At 36.3% G+C, this 22,117-nt stretch overlaps 2 protein-coding genes across 2 annotated transcripts; both read right to left on the bottom strand.

Moving 5' to 3' along the window:
- Positions 1–11,319: 11,319 nt before the first annotated feature.
- Positions 11,320–11,954, bottom strand: LOC149949507 (uncharacterized). Its single transcript, XM_090169438.1, has 4 exons — positions 11,874–11,954; positions 11,638–11,780; positions 11,363–11,578; positions 11,320–11,325 (listed from the first exon to the last, which is right to left on the bottom strand). The coding sequence occupies exons 1-4, from the start codon at positions 11,923–11,925 to the stop codon at positions 11,320–11,322; spliced, it is 417 nt and encodes a 138-aa protein (XP_090025564.1). The 5' UTR covers positions 11,926–11,954.
- A 14-nt stretch (positions 11,955–11,968) lies between these two features.
- Positions 11,969–14,271, bottom strand: LOC149949506 (uncharacterized). The gene is made up of 8 exons (XM_090169437.1): positions 14,163–14,271; positions 13,997–14,107; positions 13,579–13,630; positions 13,376–13,523; positions 13,187–13,325; positions 12,823–13,132; positions 12,299–12,597; positions 11,969–12,245 (listed from the first exon to the last, which is right to left on the bottom strand). Exons 1-8 carry the CDS (start codon positions 14,254–14,256, stop codon positions 12,022–12,024), a joined length of 1,377 nt encoding a protein of 458 aa, XP_090025563.1. The 5' UTR covers positions 14,257–14,271; the 3' UTR covers positions 11,969–12,021.
- Between the last annotated feature and the right edge of the window lie 7,846 nt (positions 14,272–22,117).

Raw genomic sequence — 22,117 nt, 5'->3', positions numbered from 1 at the left:
TCTTGTACCCATGTGTTTGCCCTGATTGTTTATTGTTAGTAGTTATTTTAGTTTAAAGAGTGTTATTTAATATTTTTAATATTTTTGGAAATACTACTGAAATTAAATACTATTATAAATAATTATAATTGAAATATACAGCAATTCCAAAATTCTTAGTTATTTTTTTGTAACGAGATGGCGTTGGGAGCCCAAAATGAATTAAAATGACAAGATTATTAATTCGAGGAATTTAAGTAATATAAATTATTTGATGTAAAACGCAGATAAAATGTTCAAACTGAAAATAAAATTAACAGAAAAAAACTATTTTAAATATACGCGGAAGCGAGATTTGTACACCGTCGCGACGGTTTCAGCTCAGTTTTAATGGGAATTTTGTTCCAATGTTTATGTGTAGTGTAGGAATGGTAAGTTTGTTTGTTACGGTGGTTGTTGGTGTTGAATTTGTATTATGGCGGTTTTGAGTGTTGAGTTTGCATGCGCGTCTTTTCTCTCCATCTTCTTCTTATTGACTTTTGGGACGGACCGAGTGCTGAGGGTTACGATAAACGTCTCAACGTCCAAATGGCAGGGTTTCCACCACTTGTTTACGGTATTCGTCTTGGTATCATTTTGCGATCGTATCAGGCGGGATTTGAACCCGAGACCACCTGTTTGACAGCCGGACGTTCTACCACAGAACCACCGACACTTATCACGCTTTATCGAAAATTAGACCTTCAGCTTTATCAGAAGCGTTTCTTACAAATAACAGAGTATTAAATTTTGGTTGTTATTAAATAGAACGAAATTTCGTGTTCCATTTAAATTATCGCATTGAAGTAATTCTAATATAGCGTATTTTCTGTTGATTAAAAGCGAAAGCGCCGCCCAGGTTTTGAAACCGGGCCATCCTGCACGACAGGCGAATGTTCTACCACAGATCCACCGATAGATGTTATGCTTGTTTGAAAATTATAACCTCAGCTTAGCGGAAGAGTATATTAATGGTTTTTAAAGTATAAATTTATTACGTATGCAATTTTAAAGGTCAAATCTTGTTTTAGCGCAGTCAGCCGAGATAAGAGGGTTAAAGGGTAGACCCTGTGGGTGGTCCACTTTGTTAGTTTTTTGTTATTTATTTACGGGTATTATTAACGACCTATATATAGTTGTGTTAATGCAAAGGCGATAATTTAACGTTTATTGCTTAAAGAGCTGGCGGTTAGTCTAGTGGCTCTCTGTGCTTCGTTGATGGTAAGGTTTTTGATTCTTGTAAATATATTTGGTGTGGATATTTGGATATCTACGATTTCTAACGCAGTCAATGATTTCCTGGGTGTGCGAGTCATTATATGATATTGGAAATTGGATGGCATTGTTCTCGGAGGGGTAAAAACAATAAAAAACAGTTAAAACAGAAACAATAGAAACAATATAAATAATATAAATGAAATGAAATAATAGAAATAATATAAATGAAATGAAATGCTGTGTTTAATGTGCACAACAACAGTTACAAGTATAACCTACAAGGTTGCACACAAAGAAAATTGAATGACGTATTACAAATTTAGTACAAGGAATATATAGATTATTTACAAATATTTATAGTTATTTGTTTACGACAATTTTGAAAAATCGCCAGAAAAAATATCTAAACAATCAGAATACTTATAATTAGTTATTTGCACAAAGGAAATTAGGGATATTTAGTACAAGGAATATGTAGAATATTTTTAACTATTTACATGTATGTGGGAAAAGTTATTCATTTTCGACAATTTTGAGAATTTACAGAAAAAATATCTAAACAATTAGAATACTTATTATAAGTTATTTGCATATGTGAAATTGGGGATATTACAGGGTTGTTACAAAAAGTTAATTTATGCCGCGTACTGTAGCTAGGTACTTGAAACGTTAGTGAGCTCGTTAGGCCCGCGCATTGAGAGTTGACTATGTATGTTTTAAGCACGATTTCACGTTTAATATAATAGAGTTTTATCGTATCAATTCCCAAACAATTAAGTAAGTATGTGTAAATATATGTCTGTTTTTTTAGGAAGTGGGTGTGGGCATGCTCCACGAATTTTCGTTGCACATTTTCGACGTCTTGAAATAGGTAGTTGGCGCATAAAACACAGGAGAGCATACCAGTAGAAGGAAAGTGAGGGTCTGGCTCCGAACCCGGGTTCGGGTGATCGAAATCCGGGATTTAAGGGATGAAATGGGGGTAAAATCATCGAAAAGTCAATGTATTTAGGGTATTTCTCGCGACGATTTGTTTTCCCGTATATCAACATATTGTGTCCAGGCCAGCTTGTTCATTTATCTATGCTTATCTCGAAAGATACTTGAACGTATATTTTATCAAGTTTTATCGTACGGAATAAGTTGAAATGATGTAAAAATTGATAACCTAGGCGGCGCGTGCGCAGATTCCCCGGGAGGCGCGGTTAATTTGAATTTAAGAGTTTTTGACGTTATGGAATATGGGACGCGGTTAACGTGCGCGGATTGGGGCGCGGTTAATTTGAATTTAAAACATGGATTTGAGTGTTTTGACGTCATGGAATATTCGTTAAAATGACGTAGAATGGAAATATTTTTAAACTTAATTTTAATATCATTATAGTACTTACATATGCTTGACACTTGAACCTTTCTCACGAGTATTTCAAACGAATATCTAAAGTTTAAGTATGGGAAACGTATCGTTCTCAAGTATTGTAATTGTACACGTGATTCCGTATGAGGACCGGGTAAATTCCTATATACGTAACGCGATACACTTCAAAATGCGTATACGTAGAATGGAATTAATTTTAAACTCCATTTTAATAAATAAGATATCGAATATAAATAATTTCAGAGTATAAAAAGGGAAAACCGTATAATAGTAAGACCATATTTAGAAAGTTCATCATCTGAATTGTATTGGAAGTGACTCCGAGGAACCTTAAAATGTAAGTAGGAATACTCAGTGATAATTCTTAACTTTGTCTTAATGCATTTATTTTATAGGAATTGTTCATTTCCTGTGTCTGCTGACAAAGGGTTAATCGTTTATGCAGATGAAACCATCCACTGCGGTCTATTAGATTTAACAAAGGGTATCAAACTAACAGAAGCGGAACTGCAAGAGCTATGGACAAAGAAAGATGCCATTGAAGCTTATTTCAATAACGAAGCTGAGACTTCGTGGGTTTTCACAGGTTCTGAAACCAAACGGTTTTCGGTTCATAGATTTGCCGAACAAAAGGTTTTAGATGTTAGACAAATGTACCATGGTTATGGAGTAAACTATGGAAAACTGTTACCGACTAAAGAGGGGGTAGCTTTCGCTCAATCTTCTTGGTTGAATTTCCTCGACCAGTACGAGTCGATTCAGAAGTGTTTAAAGAAAATCAAGGAAATAAAGGAGGCGATGACTAACGTTGTAATTAAACAATTACACGAAGCTCTGAAGAAAGCGTGCAATGGCTGTCAAATTGATCATCCATCTCAACTCCAGCATGATTGTATCATGACGGATTATTCTAAGCGCGTAGATTTGCATTTTTATGAAATAATTATGTCGGTAGATTGTGAAAATATTATTGAAATGTTTACTATTCGCTGTGAATTGTCGAAAGAAATTTTAAATAATATAATGTCACTAATAATATGCAATGCTAAAAACTTGTTAAAAAACTAATAAAATTGATTGCACTAATGTTCCGATTCTCATTAACCATTATGGATTTAAGCTTACAACATCCAATGAATGGGCTTGTAGCCGGGTCCACCCAATGCGGAAAGTCATTCCTGGTGGGACGGTTGATTCAACATAAGAAGACCTGCATATCCCCTCCTCCGGAGAGGATAATATGGTGTTATACCGAGTATCAGCCGAAACTATTTCAATCAATATTAGAACACACACCTTCAGTCGAGTTTCACGAAGGGTTACTCGATGTTAATATATTAAACCCGCAAATTAGGAATTTAGTTATTTTAGACGATTTGTTATGCGAGATATCTAATAATAAAGATGTAACTAATTTATTTATTCGTGGATCTCATCACAGAAACACCTCCGTACTAATTTTAATGCAAAACCTTTATTACCCCGGAAAAGAAATAAGAACTTTGAATTTAAATGCTCATTATCTATTTATTTTTAAATCACCACGAGATAAATCAACAATTTATCATCTCGCGAGGCAGATATCTCCAACCAATAGCAAATACGTTATTGATGCGTTTCAACAAGCTACGTCACGGAAATTTGGGTATTTATTAGTTGACTTGAAACCTCACACCCCAGATCAGTATTTACTACGAACAGGTTTAATACCGGGTGAAGAATCGGCTGTCTTTATTCCAAAATGAAGTGTATTATAGAAGGGAATTTTTTTAGGGTTAATCGAGAGTGGATTATTAAAGAATTAGCTTACGTAGTATTAGAAACTGAAGAATCGGAAGTGTTTACTTTCAAATCTCCATACCCTTTCAAAGATCTTTCAAACGAAGATAAAAGACAATGCAGATGGATATCTCATAACATTTGTCATCTTCGATGGAATGACGGCGATCGTCCTTACAGAACGAGACGTGACATTTGCAATCAGATAGCGGAAAAAGCTACTTCGTTTTTCACCAAAGGTTTAGAAAAAGCTGCAGTATTATCGACACTCCTCGGTGTTCCAGTAACTAACATCGAAGATATCGGCTGTCCTAAATTATCAGAACTAGAAGACGTTGAATTAAACTGCCCTTTTCATTCCGAAACTGTTCATTGCGCTTTAAGAAAGGCTAAGAAAATCTCTAAATGGATGTCTCAAAACGAGTAAAGGAAAACCTAGACTTTCTACGTTTCCTGACATCCTGTAATCTAAATCAAAGAAAGACAGCTATTAAATACGCTAGCAAGGAAGCTATACTGGCTCTCGTTGAATGTTGTATAAATGTATTACACGGAACAATTGAACTGTCAGAACGTCATCGTAAGCGGTTAAAGAAACATAGCGCGGTTATACGAAACGTGTCGAAGAAGAACCCTATATCAAAACGACGGAAGATACTGGTACAAAAAGGTGGTTTTCTTCCATTTTTATTAGCGCCACTGCTATCTATCGTTAGCTCAGTCGCCGGAAGTGCAATTAGCCGAGCTATAAACCGATGTTGGCTCGAAAAATGCTTCTAGTACCTGAAGATGTAATGGAGAGATTAAAAAACACTCCACCTTCCAAAACAGAAGAAACACCTGAACTTCAAAAAGAGAAGACACTCGATGATGAAATGAAATCTATTCTAGATAATCCAGATTTAAACGAATCAGAGAAATTAGCATTATACAATCAAACTCTCCAACGACGGTTAACTTACGTACGTAAAGAGCAAATCTCTCCCGTTATTGAAAACTCTGAACGGCCTAAAACCTGGTTCGCGCAAATATCTTATTCTCTACCTGCAACTTATGTTAGTGATGCGATTTCATTATACCGAGCGACTACGGAAGATCCGAGATATATTAGATGGGCTAACTCAGGAGAGCTTTCTATTCGAGGACAAGTGATTGGAGGATCTAATATAATCGATCTTTTGTATGACGCTGTGAGAAAAACGCCTGGAACAGCGATTGATCCTATAGGAGTTACAGAGTTTTACGAGGGCATTCATAAGTCAAATATTTCAAAACGTTTAATTAAAAATCCTGTAAGATTGACACTGTTAAAAACATTCGCTGTATTTCATACACCACCAAGTAGTTCAATGTTATCATCATCTTCACCTAGTCCTCTAAGATCTTGGATACATACTAAATAAAATATATTAACCTGATAATTTTGTTCTCATTTCATAGTATAAGCCTACAATGGAAGGTTGTACAGAAACGGTCTCTTTAGGACTTTTAGCCTATTTATCACAATCATTTTCAAAATCACCGAAAATTATCACAGCTGTATTAATTATCATAGTTATTATAATATTAGAATTATTTAATTTCCTTTTTTGGCGTTACATGCCATTACATCAAAATATTACCCAATATGGAGAAAGAACTTGAGCAGATCTATACTAACCCCGCAGACCCAGGGTTATTCGCTGGAGTTCGAGCGCTCTATAATTCAGCTCGACATAAAGGTTTAAAGGTTTCATTGGAAAAAGTAAAACAATTTCTAATAAAGCAGGATACATATACGCTGCATAAACCTGCTAGAAGACGATTCAAACGAAATCGAACTATTGTTTATGGAATTGACGAACAGTGGCAAGCGGACTTGGCAGATTTTCAGAAGCTGTCTAAATATAATTCAGGATCTCGCTACGTATTATGTATTATCGACATATTTAGCAAATACGCTATGGCTGTAGCGGTTAAAAATAAGAAAGGTGTAACAATTTTAGAAGCGTTACGTAACGTTTTTGAAAAAGGCCGTCAACCGAAAAGAATTCAAAGTGATCATGGAAACGAATTTGTCTGTCAAGAAGTGCAGAGTGAATTAGAAAGAAGGAACATTAAATTTTTCGCTACCCGATCGGAAATGAAAGCGTCCATTATTGAAAGATTCATTAGAAGTTTTAAATCTCGTTTATATCGCTATTTCACGCAGAATAACACCCTTAAATATATCGACGTTTTAGATGATATTATAAACGCTTATAACAATAGTTATCACAGATCAATTAAATGTAAACCCGCGGAAGTTACTCTAGATAACTCTGCTAAAATATGGAAAAATCTTTACGGTTCGGTAAATTTTTCTCCTCCGTTAACATACGCGTTTGAAATTGGAGATATTTGTAGAATAAGTAGAAATTTATCAATTTTCGATAAGAAATATAACCCGAATTTTACTACAGAATTGTTTAAAATAGCTGAGAGACTACCACGTGACCCACCTGTATATAAGCTGATGGATTTAAATTCTAACCCCATTTTAGGAGTATTCTATCGAGAGGAGGTTCAGATTGTTGGTCGAGATTTAAAAGACTGTTACTTCATAATCGAAAAAGTAATAAAAAACAGGAAAAAATCGGACGGCCGCGTAGAACTGTATGTCAAGTGGCAAGATTACGACCGAACATTTAATTCTTGGATACAAGAAGTGGATTTAAAATGAGTTTTTACGTAACGCTACCTTCAGATTCCTCGTCATTATATTACCAAGATAATAGCGTTGGTAAATTTCGAACGTATTTAGCTGAACCGTTAAGATTTGAGGAGCAGTACGAAGTTGGGTTAGCGGAAATAAGCTATCCTCGGACATGGCATAACGTTCGAAAACCTAATCTATTGGTTATTAAAGACCCTCTCGAATATGATAAAATGACTGATAACCCTCCAGTTAAAGACCCTCTCGAATATGATAAAATAATTGAAGTTCCCGCGGGTTTTTATAAAACTCCGGAAGAACTATTACATGTTATGAACGTCCACAACCAAGAAGAACAAGTTACATTCGCTTATTTAAATTATTCTAATCGAATTAAAGTTAAATTGCAACCGAAAATCAGAGCTGTAATTGGCCCCGATCTATCGATTTTACTAGGTTTTAAGGATAGAAGAGATAATGATTTCACCATTTTAAATTCAATGATAACCCCCTACCCAGTTGATATGAACGCTGGGTTACATTCCTTATTCGTTTATTCTGATCTGGTTGAAAATAGCGTTGTTGGGGATAGTTTAGCACCTCTATTAAGAATCATAAGCGTCGAAGAGAAAGCCGAGTCTAATGGGAAAACAACTACAAAAATATTTTCACAACCTCATTACCTACCAGTCGTGTGTAATAATATTAAGACTATAGAGATTAATATAACAGATGATTTAGGTGAGCCAATACAGTTTCATAGTGGAAAAGCTCACGTTGTATTTCATTTTAAACCCCGTAAAATGTGGACTTCACTATAAACCTTTAATCATTCCGAATACACCTTCATTCTAGCTTAAGAGAGCGAACAGTTAACATCATGAGGTCTGAATATTCACCTTCAAGAACTGATTATGAAAGTTACTATTTAAACCAGGTTGGTTTCGGTGGAATACCTGTATATAGAGGTTTAGCCGTGCAAAGAGGACATGGACTAGGAAATATATTATCTTCAGCGTTTAGATTCGCGGTACCTTTACTGAAGAAAGGCGCTACTTACTTGGGAAAAAAACTTTTAAGTACCGGAGCGAAAGTAGCGACCGATGTTGTTAGCGGAGTCCCAATTAAAACAGCGCTTAAATCGCATTCTATTAACGCTGGAAGGGAAACTTTAGCTTCAGCAGCTGATGAAGCCATGAGACTAACATCTTCAGCTACGGATCATATTAAAAGAATGACGGGTTCCGGAAATAAAAGGAAACGAACTCAGTCGAAAAGCGCCATTTCAACAGCAGGCAGGATAGCGAAAGGACGGTTCCCTAAACGTTCCGATATATTCTCATAATGTCCCTTTTACACCCACACTCAGTTGAGTGTATAAATTCCGAGCTAGATTTGTTTCAAGTGCCTATGACACAATCTTCGATTATTGGTGGTGAATGGGTTGAATATAATCCAATATCAAATATAGTTGATAATGCATCAATTACATTTTCTATCAACGGTAACTCTGAAACGTATATAGACCTTTCACAAACTTTGCTGCACGTTCGAGTTAAGGTAACTAAAGATAATGGTCAACTACCGCAACCCGCGGTTCCAGGTGTTGCGGGTGGGGCCGCCGGCACTCCAGCCGACAATATCGACCCCGTGAATTTGTTTCTTCATTCGCTTTTTAGCGACGTCCACGTATTTCTTAATGAAAGATCAGTAACACCTTCCAGTCAAAATTACGCTTATAAAAGTATGATACAAACTTTATTAACGTTCGGAGATTCTGCGAAAAAAAGTTATTTAACGAGTTCACTTTTCTATCGGGATACGCCTGGAAAGTTCGATTCATTTTTCGATAACGATGGTTTCTCTAAACGAACGAGTTTAGCGCAAAAAGGGGCGATTGACTTGTTAGGCGTAGTCCATACTGATTTATGTCAACAACCACGCTTTTTATTAAATATGGTTGATTTGAAATTTAAATTCGATAAAAATAGAGCAGCTTTTTGCGTTCATTCCGACGTAAAATGTAAAGTGGAGATTTTATCAGCTTCCCTTTATCTGAGGAAAGTTAAAGTGATACCGGAACTATCGCTCGCTCAAGCCAAGGCGCTACAATATGGAACCGCTAAATATCCTGTAACTCGTTCGGAGTGCACCTCATTTTCTATACCCGCTGGTCTTATGGCTAGTGTGCAAGATCATTTATTTACCGGACAAGCACCCAAGAAAGTTGTTATCGGGTTTGTGGAACAAAAAGCGTTTCTAGGAGATTTGAAAAAATCCCCGTACAACTTTCAACATTTCGATTTATCAAGCATTGGATTGTACATTGACGGTAGCAGCGTCCCTCATAAAGCGTTATCTCTAAACTTTGAGGAGAATCAATATATTCAAGCGTATTGCAATCTTTTCATTCAAACTAATCAGTGGAACGTAGATGAAGGGAATCAGATAAGTCGGGAAGATTACCCTAACGGAAATTGTTTATTCGCGTACAATTTAACCTCGGATCTTAATAACAACGCTAATCACTTGCATCTTGTAAAAAACAGTAACCTGAGATTAGAATTAAAATTTGCAAAACCGTTACCGGAGACGATTTCCATTCTAATTTAAGCTGAGTTTCAAAATTTTATTGAAATTGATAAAAATCGAACCGTGATTTTCGATTACAGTAATTAATGGATTCGCTACAGATAACTAAAATTCTTGAAAAAGATTTAAGTACTAAAAGTATATTTCAAGGCGTGTTCGCGGCTGACAAGCTACCTAAATACGTAAAAATATTCCCTTCTCTATTTATTGTAAATACCGATACGAGTGCTGAACCTGGAGAACACTGGGTTCTAATATATTTTTCTAAACATAAAAATTGTGAATTCATGGATTCCTTTGGAAACCCGCCAGATTATTTTAAATTTAATGACTTTATTGAACGAAACAGTAAAACTGTAACTTTTAATTCTAATCAATTACAGAGTAATTCTAGTAATACGTGTGGAGCATTCTGTATCTATTTTGCTATAAACAGGTGTAAAGGAATAGAAATGTATAACATTGTGTCTAGGTTTAAGAAAGATAAATATGTAAACGATAAAATGATTAAAGAGTTTATGTGCAAAATGTATTCAATAAAATAATTTTTTTTACAATTTATAGCAATAGTAGTTTTTTTTTATATATACATAAATACAAGTATTCATTATAATTTTTCAATATCTTTATGACCGTGCGCTAATGTACGAACCCCGCAGGGTAGAATGTATCTCTTATCATCATTTGGTGATAAACAAAGTTTTCTAGTATTTAAAGTAAATAGTTCATGCTTGAAACTAGCTATACGCATCATCTCGGCTGACATGGTTTCTTGATTTAAAAGACAACGTTCATAGTCTTCGTGGCGGATGACGTTTCTAATAACGTTCATGGCAACGCCCTTACAAACCTTTTTATGGTTTAAAATTGACTCTAAAGATTTCCCCAATCGCAACTCCTTTTCTATCTCTTCAGCGGTCTTAGACTCCCCGTACAATTTAATAGAATAAAGCTTTGGACGAAGTCCTACAAAGCTTTGAATTAACTGCGAATTTGTCTCGTCTTTAAAATAACCGAGAGCTTTTTTATTCTGATTAGAATGAAGGAAATGCGAAGGTGGATAATCAGAGAAGTCAAAGCGGTTTTTATGAACTTCAAAGTCTTTATAAACACCATCCGTCTTAATGTTGTACGTTAGACTGTCTGTAAATATTTTATATATTAGTACTATTTAAATAAAAAATGCATATTAAATTAAATTACCAGTGTCTGTAAATAATAGTGATGCTTTGTCCCCGTACGTATTTTTTATGAATCCATAATGGAACCGATACATGAGCTCCTTGGATAAATCTAGAATGGTGAATCCGGTAAATATAGGCCGGTTAAGAACAATTTTAGCTCTCTTCTTATGAGCGCCGGCTAACTCTTCATTAAAGATGGTAAAGTGTTCAAACTGCGGGGAACTTGTAACTTTTAACATTCTTTCTGGTTTATGAATCAACTCGAAATTTATATGCTTCCGTAAATTTTCCATTGTTTTTCTAAAGAATTAAATGAAGTAAGGGAAAAAACAGCAATAAATTATTTAAATTGATTTACCCGAAAACAGAGTTAACCATTAGTTTCCAGAAATTCTTTTCAAATGAACTCTTGGATAATTTCCTCTGTTCAGTGTTGAATCTAACATATTTTTCTAACCATTTTCCTTGAGTGAAGGTTAGAGCTCGATGAACCTTAGTTATTTTCAAACCTAATTCTACATAATATTTTAAATTGCGGTAATGTACTATGTATTTCTCTTTATTATTTAAATTAGGAAGAAGTTTTGGTAGACTTTGATTCTCCTTAATATTTAATTTTCCTAAGAGATCTTTGGAGTATGGAGATAGCATATCATGTGTAATAACTTTAGATTCCGCCGCTACTGGGAGATCGTTATGTAAGTCATGCAACTCTGGAGGATATTCAAGATCCACCTGCAAAGGAAACGATTCTTTAAAAATATAATTCAATAATTATAACACTTGTTATTTACCTCTAAAATGTATCCGTTTTTAACGTTATTGGGAATACTCAGAATATTTTCACAGAGTGTTTGCAAATCATCCTCCTGAACCCACTGGAAGTCGCCTAGCGGTAGTGGTTCACACATAACAGCACCGCACAAATTATTAGCATCTTCAATTAAGTTAAATTAAGTTAATTAATATAATTAAAATTAAAATAATTAAAATAAAAAAATATATATATTTTTAAAAAAATGTAAATTACCTAAATAGCATATATAACTGCTCTCTTTAGACGAATCATATGTGTCGGGCATATATTTGTTATTCGCTTCAGAATAGCGAGTTGAGATCATTGAAACACCGCCTCGAATTCCTAAAAATTCAATGTAAATACAATAATATTTAAAATATCAAAAAGCGTTACCCTTTTCAATAAATAAGTGTTGATCTATATCAAGTATGAGATCGAGGCAAACATCGGTCATCTTCAAAGCTGCTTGCCAGGCTAAACCTGGTGCGGTGTAAGCGTGAGCGGGATCTAATTTATAATGAGTTATAGATAATGTTCTAAAATTTTCAAAAACGTCGGCTAAGAGTAACGCATCGCTTTTCACATAGAGGTCGGTGTATTCCCCTACGAAAACCAAGGTTAAGAGATTTGAAATATTTATACTATAGTAATTTTACCTAATGTTTGAATATTAAACGCTGTCCAAACATTTTGAGCGTGTAAATAATCAGATTCTAAAATATTTTGATTTTTCAATGAACTGAAAAACGCTTCTCTAGGTGGCAGCATCGTCTCGTCAAATTTCTTTTCATCGTCCATATACTCGTACGGGTAGACTCCCTTCCGCAAAAGCAGTTGAACTTTATCACTTTCAAAATATTTCTTAACAATCTGAAATTTACTGGCTCCTTCCAAAACGAGATTAGATACTAGAGCATCGAGGCTATCGCTTAGAAATCGATAAGAGTCTAAAAACCTAAATCTCCCTAAAAAAATAATAAAATTACTGTTAAGGTTAAATTCATAATTAAATATATTTAACCTAGTTTGAGTGAAATATAATTTTCGCTAGTGGAAGGAATACAGTCAAGTGTCTGTTCCTTAAAATGACCAATCTCCTGACATATAAGATGTAAATCGTATCTATGAAGATTTATTATTATTAGGTTTATTTCCTGGTTAATTAACTTAATAAAATCACCTGCTAAGGAAAACAGGGATAAATTCTGGAACTTTCTTTTGAAGATTACAGAGGTTATGCGCTGGCCCCCTATATTTGCCAGTGAAATGACAATGATCTCGAACAGCGGGCATATTTCCCTGATTTAGCTGCTTCTGACAAATGTAGCAAAGCGTAGCAGCTTGAAACTGTTCCTCCTCCTCCGGGGTTATAATCATTGGTACATTGGTTTCAATGAGTTCCATCAACTCCGTCTCTAATTCCAGAATAGACTCCAGAAATCTTCGAGTTGCATCTTGACCTCGATAGCAATCGGTTCGAACAGGTACACCTATAAGTATTCTCTTATAATATATCTAAAAGGGAATTTTGACAGATAACTTACCGTTAGGTCCAACAAGCACCCACGAATACGCGCAGCTGATGTGCATGTTTACTTTGCTGGTATTTAAATCGGGATCTAGATCACATCCTTGAACTCTCGGTAGGATTGCTTCAAAATCGGCGTAAAATACATACTGCACCTAATAATTTCATTTCATTAAGAGTTAAATTAAATAATTTTTATTTTTACTTTTTCCGTCCACTCATATTTATCAAAATAAAGCGTCTTCTTCTTGGTAGGGAAAACTGTTTTTTGGACGCCGTGGGTGGCGCATTCTTCGATATGCGCATCACGTCGCTGTTCAGCGTTGTTTCCGCTGAATCGGTGAAGACACATTCTAATACAGAAAATAATTAGTAGATTGCAAACTAATATATTGGAAATTAAATTACCTGCAGTAATAACTTGTACTTCTGTGTTTTGTTAGATGCTGTAACAGTTTTCCTAGGTCTCGTATAAGACAGTAATGTCTATTCCCATCGTCAATATCTTTAGTTTCATCGGTGATGTATAGCAAATCAACCTCCCTTTCCTTACCACACTTGTTGGAGCTTACGTAAAGAGGGAATATATCTCCCGAGAAGCCGAACACAGATATTGATAAATTATTCATTAATTCAAATTTTTTAAGTTCCGTAGCGTTTAATTTGAAAGGAAAAGATATATCAGTGGTATCAAGTTCGTTTTCATAAGGTGTATATTTGGAAACACTGTTAGGGTGATGAAACTTAGAAACTGGGTGAAGTTTAGCTAAAATTGACCAGATAAAACATTTCTCATCATTTTCGTTTCTAATATTAAGAATCGCACGACGTCGAGATAGTTTTTCAGGTAGTTCCATATACGATGACCCTCGCAACGGTTGGTAAGATGCTACATTTAATTCTACATACAGAACACGGTCAATTACCCAACCCGATCCTATCAAAAATATAATGTTTTAGTTCAAAATATAACTTTTATATTTAGTACATACCTGTCGCTTCAAAGTTTTCCGCTGCTGACTGTATTGTTTCAAGACATTCATTCAGCTGGCTTTCAATGACATCGGGCGTTAATGTTGTTTGCATAGTGCTCCGGAAATAGGGTCGTATTTCCGCTCTTTGTTCCTCACCCCCTAAAGGTCTCATATAAACAGATCTTACGAGTAGGAACCAATTAATTCCACGTTTACTGGTGAGTCTTTCCATTAGAAATTTACTGAAAGCGGCTCGGTAACGTCCGATAAACATCCCCGCATCAATATCATAGTCTTCAGCATTGTAACGGATAGATGCTAACGTATCATTCAAGGCCTGGACCATACTTGGAGATGCTGGTGGTGTTTCATCAAGTATTGATGAGGCGGGAACAGGTGATGGCGTTGGGTTGTTGGGTAAATCCGCTGTAGATGGTTGTGTATGGGTAGATTCCAGTTGAATTTCTTGAAGCAGACTAGGTGAAGGTGGACGGTATGGCGATGGTGGACGGAAAGATGCTAGCGAACGTTGCATTGGTGACGGTGTGCGAGACAGGTCCATGGGTTCGGAAGAGCCGGGTGCGTTCAAGTCATGAGTTCGTTGATGGCTCTTGAAATGTTCCAATCTAGCAACATTCTTACCACATACTTCACAGACAAACGTATGTTTATCACCGTGTACTTCTCTAACATGCCGATTTAAGGAGGACTTGGTAGCGAAACTTTTCGCGCACGTAGGGCAAATATGTTGGGCTTTAGGCATCTTGAATATAGCTACCGCAGTTAACCGTGGAATGACCTCCTACAACGCTATACAACCTCTTTTATAGTATATTCAAGTATCATTTGAGAACAATACGTTTCTCATACTTGCTATTAAAATGAAGTTTAAAAATATTTCCATTCTACTTTAACAACAAATATTCCATGACGTCAAAACACTTCAATTCAAATTAACCGCGTCCCCCGGGGAATCTGCGCACGCGCCGCCTAGGTTATCAATTTTTACATCATTTCAACTTATTCCGTACGATAAAACTTGATAAGATATACGTTCAAGTATCTTTCGAGATAAGCGTCGATAAATGAACAAGCTGGCCTGGACACAATATGTTGATATACGGGAAAACATATCGTCGCGAGAAATACCCTAAATACATTGACTTTTCGATGATTTTACCCCCATTTCATCCCTTAAATCCCGGATTTCGATCCCGAACCCAAACCCGAACCCGGGTTCGGAGCCAGACCCTCACTTTCCTTCTACTCATACCGTAAGTCAACTTTGACAAATACAGCGTTTTATAATATCTGACAGACTAAGGGTCATGTGATAATCGCAGAATTCCGAAAAGTAAAAGTCTGGATGGCGATAATGGCAGTGCTTCCCGGGTCCAAATTATAATTGAGGGATTCGGAGGGTCTTTGGAACGATTTTGATATCAATTTATTCTTTTTACGTTTGAGATGTGTCTCTGTTTGCTCTTCAGGTGGTATTCGACCCGACGTAGCTTAGAAAATGTCGATAAGATCCTGTTTTTCAAGATAAAACATTGCGACCTTTGCGATTTTTGCGTAAAACCGTTGTTGACCTGTGATGGTTCACGAGAGAAAGCATCGTGGCAAGCATGATTTACGACTGAAAACATCGTGGTTATCATAGTTTACGACAGAATACATTTTGTTCATCATAGTTTATGATATATAACATTTTCTTCAGAGAGGCTTAGAGATATAATAATAGCGGTCACCGTATTTTACACAAGAAAACATAAAGGTAATTGCGGGTTATGAGATAAATCACGGTGTTTAAGAAATAAATATCGTGGACATCGCTGATTACGATAGAAAACTGGGTAATTATGGTTTACAAGGATTATAAAAGAAAATATTTTGGTCGTCGTGTTTTAAAACATAAAATATCGTTGTCACTATAAGTTAGGAGAACATACATAGCGGTAATCGTGGTCACCGTAATTTACAATAGAAACCCTCAAGGTCATCGTTTTTACGAGATTAAACATTCTGGTCACCGTGTTTGCAAAATTATGTATCACGGACATATATACAGGAGTGAAAATCGTGGCAACCACAGTTCATGAGATAGCACGTCTTAGTGAACGAGCACGTCCTAGTGATCGAGTGTTACGAAAGAAAACATCATGGTGCTCCAGCAGCGATTTTCCTTCTAGGGTCAATACGCTCGACTAGGGTCCCCGATCCCATGAAGTTGCAAAATTCGCTCGATTTTGTAATCCCATTTTCGTAACCCGAGGAAACGTTTTGCGCAATTAAGCATAAAAATGATAAGGTTTGGATGTCTCGAGGGGAGGGGGGTCAATTCAAAGGTGTTGGAGGTCAAAATGGCACTGCGCCAATGTGCAGAACGGTATTCACGAGAGAAAACCCCATAATTATCACGTAATCGCGGTTTCTTACTCTACTTAGAAGTCACGGCAGCTGGCTCCTGTAGTTGAAGTTGCTAGTAAGAATTTCCCATCGCCCTGGGACCCGCGGAGTTTTTCCCACTTCCGACGCTGATGTACCCTGTATGTATAATTTGTAAGCCCTAATTTTAGAAGGTGACGTTTTGACTCTTTTATAAAATGACAATGTCACAAGATATGTTTCTTAGTATACTAATGTTTTGGTATTAAGCCCCGTTTACACTACAAGTGAATGGGTTATTTAATTGTATCCAAATAATTGAACGCAAGAACATTGTATTGTGCAATAGAAAATTGAAACAATGGTTACAATTTTTTCGGATCACACTTTAGTTTTCTTGGGTAGAATTAGACACATACGGTTATGTTTCCAAAATACTTGTAAAGTGTGAACGGGGCTTTACATACAAATATGTGTTAATTCTATTTATTGTTGATAAAATGTGAATTGACACACTGCATGTCAGGTTCGAATAATGGGGTTCAAATGTGGTAATTGTCGCCAAGCGCCATAAAAATAAAACAGGAGGGAGGATACTTTTAATTTTAAATAAAAATTCTGAAATTAAATTACGAAAATGTTTTTGAAACGAAATATTATTGAACGCGATATATTTTTGACCGTGAGAGGCTGAGAGGGGAGCGCGAAATGTTGTTACTATATATCAAGTCGCATCGTCGCCATTTGTCTTTTTTGGGTTATATCGTCTGCCACCACCCGCGGCTACATTCCCAGTAAACGACGTTGCAGTTACGTTTTCGGTGAGATTAATAATTAACCATCATTCCTTGAATAGGATAGTTTTGTTAAAAGTCATAATTTAGTTGATTACCGTTGGTCGTAATTTGTAATAGTAAGTAAACTGTACACCATGATTCACAAAGGTTTCATTTTACTGTTAGGAATAGAGCCTTTTTTAAGATCGAATGTTTGGTTGTTGTTATTGTTTTTTGGCTATTTGCTAAATTAGTGATGGTCATTAGTAATTGCGAAAAGTAATAATATGAGTAACATAAAACTACTAACAAGGAGAGTACCCGAGGCGTTTATGGAGGATTTTGTTCAAAGGAGACGTTGTACTACCCATTCGATTTGCCATGGCAACCAAAAATGTTTTGGCCACCTAAAACAAAAATAAGATTTTTTTCCTTATTTTACCCAAAAAAATGGTCCACATTACCCATTTCGTGATTTTCAATTTTTTTTTAAATTTTAGTAGGTAGGATCCTGTAAAACCGAGAAAATCCCATTCTTTTTTAAATGGAGATTTTTGTTTTAAGTGATCAAAAACATTTCCGGTTGTCATGGCAAATCAAATGGGTAGTGCAACGTCTCCTTTTGGGAAATTTCATAACTCTGAACAAAATCGGCAATAAACACATCGTGTACTCTACTTGTAAGTATGACATAGGGAAAAAATTTAAGCACATCCATTCCTCACGGTGATGCCAAATAAATTATGAGATAGCGCTACTCGGTAGCGGCACCATGAACTAATAATCTAAGGCAACTTCCGGGAACTCGATGTTCAATTTTGAATAACGCTATTTTAAAGCTTAATGCGTATTAATCCGCTTCAATTTCAGAGATGGAAAATTAACTTCAACTATTATTATTAACTAATAGCTATTATTAAAAAAAGACTTAAAATTAAATCCCGCCGCAGAATAAGATTTTCTATACCGCAAAATAAATATTTTTATCCACTGATGAAATCTGCCTCAAATCGACTTTTAAAAGCCGCAAATATTAAAATTTGACCTCGGATAAAATATTAATAAAGAAAATGTTTATTTTATTTTAATGACTTTTAAAAGTAAATTTGACAATACTATCCAGTCCACTTTCAGTATCACTTTAACTTGAGTTAAAAATTGGTAAAATCTCAGACATTTAGATTCGCCCTGTCTATTTACCCCCGATTTCGGTGGTAAATAGCCTGAATCTATTTACCACCGAAAATCGGGGGTAAATAGTCTCGGATAGCGCGGCTACGACTATTTGCCACCGAAAGGGAATTTCGGTGGCATATAGCAACCGCCGCACGATCGAGTCTATTTGCCCCCGAAAATCGGGGGTGTTTTAAAATTGTTAATTCCTTCCGAACCACATGGGTGCATATTGGGGGTATTGTTGGTGCGTAATGAGTGTTACAATGAAACGTGAAAATCGTACAAGTTATAATAAATGTATTACATTAGATTTAAACGTTTATCTCATGATCAACGGATTCACAGATAAGCTTTTCTCTGTACCACCTCGAATCCGTAGCCACTTAATTTGTTAACACTTCAATCCGTAAAAGAAAATTCAGTATGTGGAAGGATAAGTAAAATGCGAAACTCTCCAATTCGTAGCCAATGCTCACGGATGGATGACACTTTTTAAAACCCAAATACGTTCAGTGACAGTCTCGGTTTAATTCAACCAAATCCAAACCGTCAAATTGTAATCCGTAACTGACCAATCCGTCCAATTCGGATATACTCATTCGTAATCCTACGCATTATATTTTTTCACAGATGGGATTATTTTAAACTACGGATTGGACGGTTCGGATTAGATCCGAAGAGACCGAACTACGGACGGATTGGATATGAAGGGAAAGGACCAGATGGATCGGAATTGGAGAAAGACACAATGGCAGATTTGGTCGGGTTAATTGGGAGGTTTTTCGATGTGCACCAAGTTGAGACTTTTTCAAGATCTAATTGAAGTTCTTTAGAATCGTGCTCATTTTCTACAGTTTTACATATTTTGTGATCGTCGGCAAACTGATAAAGAGTCGAATTTTTCACAACAAACTGATGATCGTAAATATACATATTAAAAAACAAAGGTCCAAGGGAGGACCCTTGAGGGACACCTGTACTGACCCCATAGGTGACATTTGTCAGGACATAATTGCATTAGATTATATTTGACCGATTATTCAGATAGTCACCCAACCAGTGCAGTAAATGAGCACGGAGGCCGAGATTTTCGAGTTATTTAAGGAGCAATGGGTGTGAAACTCGGTCAAACGCTTTTGCCAGATCCAAAAAAAACATATCAATTTACTTTTGGGATTCGACAGCGGAAGTAACTTTAGATAAAAAGCTTACGTGATTCGTTTCTACACTTTTGCCTTTTATAAAGCCATGTTGGTGAGAATTTGGAAAAAAGTTAAAACAGTTAGAAAGGTATTTGTGCATTATAGAGTCAAAAATTTAGCGAAAATACATAACAAAGAAATCGGCCGATAGTTTTTGGAATCCCCGGCGAAGCCGTTTCTATATAACGGGCTAACAACAGAGGTTTTCCAAAGAGTGGGGAATTTGTTAGTTTTGATTGAAAAATTAAAGAAAAATTCTAATAGGGGTACAAGTAAATCACCGCAGCTGTTAAATATTTGAAGGTTCAGCTTAAAGTTTAAGTTTAAACTATAGACAATAAACTAAAATCATTAAAATACAAAAATCTAAATAACATTGTAAACGTAACTCTATAAAACTAGAGAATTAGCTGTTTTAATCAGAATAAGGAGATTGTTGCGGAACACCCCTATTTTTATATAAAATGAACTCTACCCCAAAAATAAACATCTATATTGCCCGGGCGTGAGGAAGTCCGTTAGGAACGAAAGTTCGAGAACGTCTCGTTTGAGAGAACAAAGGCAGAAGTGAATCGGACGCCGTCGAAAACGGTATAAAATCGGTCGCCGTCAAAAACGGTAACAAATTAAACAATAATTTGTATTTCAACTCCAGTTGAGTTTCTGTAATTCAGTGAAATTATTAAAACCTTTTGTTAACAAGATTTTTCAGTCGGTTTTGTTAACATATTAAAGTTAAGCTCTCCCAGGATAAAAAATATATTACGTCGAACAAAGGACGTAACATTTTGGTGCCGAAACTGACTCGTACCAGCCTAACTTTGATCTTTGGTAGTGATTTTGGATTTACTTGCCTTCCGACGATGCATGATAGTTCTTCTGAAGTAGAGGCGGAGGATAATGAACCTGTGGAAGTTACGGTGGTATCCAAGTTGAAAGCCATGTTGAAAACAACACGAACAACGGTATCGAAAATTATCAATCACCTGGACGACCACTTAAAGAACAAAAACAGTAAGATCGAAGACATTGAAGATACGTTAACATTGCTAAATCAAAAAGAGGCCACATTGACCAAATTAGACGACAAATTGGAAGAGGCGCTTGACAATCTGTCAGACTTACAAACGGCACTTAAATCGAAATATACTTATCAAGAAAAAATTTTATTGGCCAAAAATAGGGCGAAACGCCGATTGGAAAAGACTAGTAGCGTTTCCGGCGAAGGAAGTGGTAGCGGGAGGGGAGCCCAATTCGTATCATCACAAGGCTCAAGTCAACAATTTCGTTCAGAAACAAAGTTACCCAAGTTAATTATGCCTACCTTTAACGGTGATCGAACTGAATGGTTAGGCTTTTGGAGCCAGTTCCAAGCTTCTATCGACTCATCATCGCTTCCGGAAGTGGAGAAGTTTGCCTACTTGGTTTCGTACTTGACTGGTGATGCGAAGAACGTGGTAAAAGGAATGGCGGCGACTAAGAAAAACTACTTGGACGCCATTGACTTACTTAAAAAGCGTTATGGAAGACGGGATCTGATTGTACATGCGCACATGAAAAAGATGAAAAAGTGGAGTCCTCGGAAGATTTAATTGGATTACGACGCCTTTTTGACACGTATATGGTAAATTTACGATTTTAAAGGCATTGGGAGTTGAAACTGAAAACGAAAGTTCCCTCTGCCCAGCGCTTTTAAGAAGTTTACCAAACGACATTCGGCTCCTGTACAGTAGAACTCGCGATTCTGACGAAGATTGGATCATTGACGATATCGTACTTTTTTTCGAAAAGGAGTTAGAAAGCAGAGAACGAAGCGCTCTTTTGGGTGGTAATAGTTCATTCTCAGAACTACCTACCGAACACTCGAAGATTAAACCCAGAAGACCAGAGTATAAAGACAAGGAAATTATTCCATCATCATCAGCACTCACCACGATGTTATCAAACAAGAAATATTTTTGCATATTTTGTAAAAGCTCCAATCATTCTTCTTCAAGATGTATTGCATATTCTCGAGACCAAAAGTTCGAAAGACTTAAGAGAGATCGTCGATGCTTCATTTGTTTACGACCGGGCCATGATGCTAGATGTTGCGACTCCACATTCAAGACGTGCAGAAATTGTGGAAGAAAACACAACGTCGCCATATGTGACAAGGACCACAAAGCTTCGTTCGAACCTCGACAACCTGAGAGACAAGAGAAACGCAAAACTGGAGTTCTAGAAAGGGCCACGGTCAATGCTGTATTACCAGTGTCATGTAATACAACCGTCTTACTTCAAACCGCTCGTGCAATAGCGATGCACCCATCTATGCCGGGTAAATTTGAATTTGTGCGTTGCCTGTTCGACTCTGGCAGTCAAGCCACGTTCATCAGACGAGACCTTTCGAGGAAACTGAACTTACCCGTCGTTGGCGAACAAGAGATTT

This window comes from Leiobunum rupestre, chromosome 3 (genome assembly GCF_980474605.1).
Source record: "Leiobunum rupestre chromosome 3, qqLeiRupe1.1.hap1, whole genome shotgun sequence".
Classification (NCBI taxonomy): domain Eukaryota; kingdom Metazoa; phylum Arthropoda; class Arachnida; order Opiliones; family Sclerosomatidae; genus Leiobunum; species Leiobunum rupestre.
This window is presented reverse-complemented; position numbering and strand designations above follow the sequence as displayed.

Bases quoted from the DNA above. Each gene is read 5' to 3' on its own strand.
- LOC149949507 (XM_090169438.1), bottom strand. From the start codon at position 11,925: ATGCCCGACACATATGATTCGTCTAAAGAGAGCAGTTATATATGCTAT. The intron at 11,781-11,873 runs GTAATTTACATT...ACTTAATTGAAG, and splicing joins CAGTTATATATGCTATTTAG to ATGCTAATAATTTGTGCGGT. The intron at 11,579-11,637 runs GTAAATAACAAG...TTTCCTTTGCAG, and splicing joins AAAACGGATACATTTTAGAG to GTGGATCTTGAATATCCTCC.
- LOC149949506 (XM_090169437.1), bottom strand. From the start codon at position 14,256: ATGCAAACAACATTAACGCCCGATGTCATTGAAAGCCAGCTGAATGAA. The intron at 13,631-13,996 runs GTGCGATTCTTA...TACGAGACCTAG, and splicing joins TGAAAAACTATCTCGACGTC to GAAAACTGTTACAGCATCTA. The intron at 13,133-13,186 runs GTAAGTTATCTG...GAATACTTATAG, and splicing joins GGTGCTTGTTGGACCTAACG to GTGTACCTGTTCGAACCGAT.